General features: G+C 35.4%; 1 protein-coding gene across 1 annotated transcript; it reads left to right on the forward strand.

The window, feature by feature from the left end:
• The first annotated feature begins 1,895 nt into the window (after positions 1-1,895).
• LOC107576740 (ladderlectin-like) lies at positions 1,896-4,046 on the forward strand. The gene is made up of 6 exons (XM_016262875.1): positions 1,896-1,944; positions 2,089-2,156; positions 2,393-2,487; positions 2,620-2,745; positions 3,579-3,687; positions 3,842-4,046. The coding sequence occupies exons 2-6, from the start codon at positions 2,096-2,098 to the stop codon at positions 3,907-3,909; spliced, it is 459 nt and encodes a 152-aa protein (XP_016118361.1). The 5' UTR covers positions 1,896-1,944; positions 2,089-2,095; the 3' UTR covers positions 3,910-4,046.
• The last annotated feature ends 1,993 nt before the right edge of the window (positions 4,047-6,039 follow it).

The raw sequence follows: 6,039 nt of genomic DNA on the forward strand, positions 1-6,039 counted from the left end.
GGTTTAGGAAAAAAAAAAAAAAAAAAAAAAAAAAAAAAAAAAAAAAATATATATATATATATATATATATATATACATAAATACTGTATATACTTGCAGCAAATATTGTGCCTAGTGCTTACCTGGTTAAGTACAGACTGTGGTGCAGAATGAATGGGCAATCAATCAATCAATCAATCAATAAAGACTACTTCTAGCCGGAGAGACTTAACATGCTCCAAAAAGGCTAACCAAATTCTTGAAAATTTAACCATGGAACCTCGAAGACTGTGTTTAATTATTTCCAATTTAACAAAGAATAAGGCATCTTTTATCCACTGAGTACGGGAGGGGGGTGAAGACGTTTCCAAATCATCAAAATACAGCGCCTCGCTAGTATTGAGAGAAAAGCTACTAACTGGTTGACTTTTATCTTCTGTATAATTTTAATTTAACATATGGTAACACTTTATTTAGATAGTTCACTTTAGACATTCTATTAACAGTAAGTAACTTTGCAACTACATGTCAACTAGCAGTTAGTAGAGTATTAGTAGACTGTTTGCTTAATATCCAGAAACTGGATATAAGGGTTCACTGACTAATGCCCTATAGCATTCAGAATTTACTGAAGGCTAGTTTTGTCTAATTCACATATGAACCACTGATTTGAAACAGATTCGTACAAGCTTCAAAGCTTCATGTATCGAAAGCACCCATATATTAATGCATCTCATAAATTAGTGCCATGTTTTTGAGATAGTATGACAAGTTAAAACAACTTTAACTTTTAAAGATGCGTCCTGACATGCTGAGCTCCCCTGTACTGCCTTGCCTGTTTTTAAATGCAAGAACGTGTTCTGCCCAACAAAACCTATTAGTTATTTCTTGCATTTAGGGGCAGACACAGATATAACTAACAGGCCATCACTTTTGCCAAAGTTGGTTTTGTTCTCACCAATTTTTGAAAGCTACTTAAAAATAACTTGCCGAACACAAAAAAAGCATCTCTAATCTGTAATTGTGATTTACTTCACATAGGTAATAAAAAACGTTTTTATTGCCTGATGAATTGCCCTGATGTTGTGTTGTCCTATACATCAGCTACCTGATGTATAAACCTTCCCTAGGCCTATAAAGATAGATAAATAAATACATAGGCCACACTGCAAATTTTAGTGTTCATTTCTGATTGCTGGCACAGGTCAGATTACCATACAGAAGCCTAAACTGTTTGATTAAAAGAGTCAGTATTTTCATAATGTACTTTTTATTTAATTTTGTTAGTACACCTCAAATATGTGTGAAAGTAATAAAGTTAAAAAAAGTCAACATGTCATTCTTTTTTTCTAGATCGCACATTAGACCAAAATTCATAATCAGGCACCATTCACAAAAAATATTCAGAAAATTTCATGTAGAAGGACTATAATTGGTAATTTACGCATTAAAGTAAATTGCGATTGAGTTGATATGATTTATATGTAACTATAAAACATTCAAAATACTAAATAATTATTTAGTTAAAGGGTTAGTTCACCCAAAAATTAGCCTGTGTTTTACTCACCCTCCGCGTAACGCTTCCGCATACGACAGTCAGCAGAAGTGAGTGAAAAGTGTTTATTGCGTTTGAAATATGGATATTTTTCTTACAAAAACACATGGATTCGCTACAGGAGGCCTTTATTCATGCCCCGGAGCCATGTGAGGCACGTTTTATTACGGATGTGCGTGCTTTATTTAATGTGTTTTGGACTGTTGAACATCTTTCTTATCTCATCTTTCCCCTTTCTCCCTTATTTGGATTTTATCTGTATACAACTCCTCAAATCAAACAATGACATCCTTTACCATCCTCGTGACTTAAACAGAGTTGACACTGAGTAAAGTATAAAAGCAGGGCTCTTTCTGGAACTTCACAAAATATTCCTCTGAGATTCTGAAGGTAACAATCTGAAAACTAAGGTGAGTTTTTGGCACAGAGACCTACTGAATAGCCTTTCGACTTAAAGTATCTTTGTACTTTGTAATTGAAATAGCCTACATTGATACGCCACATGTGCAACACATAAATGCAGACATTTAACTTTCCTGCTTATTAATTTTCAGGTTCATCATGGCAATGCTGAGAAGTCTGCTGCTTCTTTTGATTGTGTTCTCCATGGGGAATGCAGAAGGTAACCAAGATTTGTAAAAACCCTTGTTATTCCATTCTAAATGCTTGTATTGCCAAACCTTTGACGTTTCATGAAAAGGGATAGCAATGATTATGTACATGACCTAAAGAGTCTAAGTGTATGTATTTGTAGCACATAATCACACAAACATAAAATAAGCTTCATAAAATAATAACATTAAAAACTTTCTTCCTTTGAATGTTAAAAGAGCCCTAACATGTATTTACTGGATACAGTTGATATAGTTGAAAAATGCCCCAATGGATGGATAAACTTTGGAGTCCGATGCTACAAGTTCTTCTCTCAGGGGGTCAACTGGATCACAGCAGAGGTAAAGAAAACTGATACCGAACAAATAATTAATCAGACCAGACTTTGTTTGAAAATGACTTAAGTCACTTAGGCTATGCTTTATGCTAAAAAGTTTTTTTATTATGTATTAACATAAAAAATATCTCTTTAGAGAAGCTGTCAAAGTCTGGATGCAAATCTTGCATCTGTGCACAGTAAACTGGAAAATGATCTTCTGCTGAGTCTGTTGCCTTCTTCTACCACACATTCTTGGCTTGGTGTTCATGATGGTGAACAAGTAAGTTAAATTGTGTGGCCTAAAGAGACTTGTTTATCAACAATGAAATGTCTTTAAGAAGATTTCAACATAAGACAAAGTTTCTAATGAAGATGGTTTGACTTCTTCAAAGCTGAACTTAATTAGCTGCTTACTGGAGTCTGAATACAGTAGTTGTAGCGTCTGAACCACTCAAACGCAATATATATTTTGTTAGCTAGATTTAACAAATACTCTGTAACACCCCAGGAAGCCGAACAGGCCCCTGGTTCCATGGTAACCCTGACACCCGATACATTTACGACCTCCTGGAATTTAGGTGAAGAAAATCGCTTCCTTGCCCATAGGGAAAATCCACAAGGGAAGGACTTTTCTTTGCTAATTAATTAATAGGAAAACCTTTCTTTGAATGAACACACATGATCCTTCAGGTCATTGGGTATATTATTGTCATTGTGTATTTTGTCTTTGAAATTGTATACTGTTATGCAGGCTTATAATCGAAACACACTCCTGTCAGCTTACATATATATAACTCTACCATGTTTAGTACCTATGAATTCGTATTCGGAGGATCTAATTGAGAGTGTATATTGTATGTTTACACCTACGCAACATATTAGTGTTCTAAGATATAATAGATAAATAATTTTTATCCGAGTTTCATATGCAAATTACCATGCTTTCAAACAAAGGGCCATAAAAACACCCCAGTATCTCACAACTCCCACTTGGGATTCCGGACTTCCTCATTGGACAAGCCCATCTTGAGAGGCATGAATCTTTGCAGGCTTTAAAGGCCACACTTCATATGACCCGCAGTGGACTCTTATAATCATTCTTTTACTCTTTAGGAAGGAGAGTGGACATGGAGTGATGGAACTCCATTTGACTATAACAACTGGTGCTCTGAGGAACCTAACAATGCTGGTGTTGAGAACTGTGTGGACATCAGCTGGACCAGTAAGTGTTTTTTTTTTTAATCCTTTCAATAATAATTTACAATGCTACAATTTCATATCATACAGTAACAAGAAATGGCTTAAATATATATTTTATTTTGATTCTATAACATCACTATTATGATCAGAATAACTTTCATATTTCCACCCTACAGCTAACCGTTGCTGGAACGATTTGCCGTGTTCGTACCAAATAGGCTATACGTGTGCTAAAAGCCTGTGAGATCATATGCAGTTACTTTGATTGTACTACATTAACATTTTCTGTTCTTATCTTTCCAAAAAAAAAAAGTTTAATCTATTTTCAATACCTTCTCTAATACACTCCTCAAATCAATAAAAGCATCAATAAAAAGCAAATCATGTGTGTTGTGGCGTTAAATCAAATTCATGTATACAAATATTGTGTAGCAACGTTGGTTATTATTAGAATGTCATTAAAATATGTCATCATCAGGGGCACACAGCTTCATCACTGACAAACACTAAAAGACATATGTATGTTTTGTTTGCTGAATGGATTGGATTGTAGGCAAATATTCACCTCACCCAGAACTCTTTTTTTTATAAAACAACATGTTACGCTTACTAGTATTTCGGTGTGAGAAACCTCCTCAAATGATTTAGTGAATGAGTGAACTGTATAAATAAATCAAATTGAATCACAAACAATTTCAGACATTTCTGTAAACCTGTTTGAATAATTAATAGTGAATAATTCAGTATTCTGGCATTGCAACTTTGATTCTAAACAGCTTATAGAAAACACAAAGGACATGACTGTTGATATATTTTCAGTGAAAATGATTCTCAGGTTTATTTATCAGTAATGTTTTACTAGGGTTCAGGTCTAAAAAGGGAATTATTTTTAATGGTTTATTTTTGACATTTTATCTTATTTACATGAACACGCTTTAACCAATAACGTGATAAAATGAAATTAAAATCTGTAAATTATATAAAGTAATAAATGAAAGTTAACTCACTCTCCTGTCATTTCAAGAAATGCATGATGTTAGCAATGCAAAGAAGCACAAAGATGGAACTTGTTGGGTGCACCCAGAGCCATTAAAAAACAAAAGCGAAACAGCAGTGATGAAGAGCTAAAAGGGATGATAAATTACCTTACAAATTGGGTATTTCAAAACCACAATAAATCATGTGACTGGCTCAAAGACCTGGAGGGCAAAACATCCATAGAACTGCAGCACAAGCCTGTCAATTTTCCATCTGTTTCCAACCTCTCAAAACAATAAAAACAAAGATATGTGAACAAAATGCTAGTTTTGGCCGTTTGCAATCCATATAAGTCACCCACCGCTATACTTCAATCACTAAAAACAGCGGCACATTCTAAAACTTTTAATGTGAAAAACACCTAAAGTGCCTTATTAAAACAGTGATATTAAAAGATCAAATTTAGTGTGACACTTTGCACATTGCGTTTATATTCTGGGTTCATCTGCTTGCCGGTACAAATTTATGCATCATCAAAAAGGTGTATACTGAATGTGACCTTTAATATCAGTGTCTTACTACATTACTACTTAATACCAACCTCGTAAAAATAATTGGCGGTCAGTGGAGGAAAGCCTTGTTTTGCTCTCCAGCTGGGAGTTCCTGTCAGAGGGTGACGTCTGTAACAGCAAAATTGCCCAGATGGGAGATAAACCAAATGTGTGCTGTTGGAGAAAAGACTGCACAAGAAACAAAACTTCCCCTGATTTAATAAAAAAAATATTTAAGTTGCCATTACACTCATCCGCATACATGGGGTTTGATTGAGTAAGAAAAAAAACATGCAAAGAAACATTCAACTTAGGTCACATCCTGCTCTAACACATCACTTCCTGTTTGTTGCTGCCGTGTGTTTTGAGTTTGAGCTCCGTCAAGTTCATTCTTTGTCGTCTAATTTTTTATCTTAAAATCAATTTTATACACCATCATTTTCGTTTCTATAACGTGTGAATATATCCCCTATCGTATTCTACAACAAAAACAATCAGAGCGCCTTGTTATCACTAGTTTTATTTTGATTTCCCGAGTCCGCTATTAGCAAATAGCTCGCTAGCATCGCCAGCGTGGTTGCCGCTAATCTCGCTTACATTACTAATACTCTATTCACACACATTACCATTGTTTTACTCACTGTTACTTGCTTTAATGGCGGATGTGTGTCTACCTTTGAGTGCAGGTGAGGACACGTTCAAGCTGCATTCGGTGCAGCTCGAGCTGGAGGCCGTGGAGAAGCAGATCCGCGACCTGGTGGAGAGGCAGACCCAGCTGAGAGAGTGAGCCGCGCTGGAATCATCCCAGGCTGACACTCACAAGTCCGAGGTAAGTATACAGCGCG

The sequence above is a fragment of the Sinocyclocheilus grahami genome, unplaced genomic scaffold, assembly GCF_001515645.1.
Source record: "Sinocyclocheilus grahami isolate Dianchi unplaced genomic scaffold, SAMN03320097.WGS_v1.1 scaffold4268.1, whole genome shotgun sequence".
NCBI lineage: Eukaryota > Metazoa > Chordata > Actinopteri > Cypriniformes > Cyprinidae > Sinocyclocheilus > Sinocyclocheilus grahami.

What these genes read in the sequence shown, in the direction of transcription:
- LOC107576740 (XM_016262875.1), top strand. Translation starts at nt 2,096, where the DNA reads ATGGCAATGCTGAGAAGTCTGCTGCTTCTTTTGATTGTGTTCTCCATG. An exon ending in GTGTTCATGATGGTGAACAA is followed by an intron (nt 2,746 to 3,578) that starts GTAAGTTAAATT and finishes TTTACTCTTTAG; the next exon opens with GAAGGAGAGTGGACATGGAG. An exon ending in TGTGGACATCAGCTGGACCA is followed by an intron (nt 3,688 to 3,841) that starts GTAAGTGTTTTT and finishes TCCACCCTACAG; the next exon opens with CTAACCGTTGCTGGAACGAT.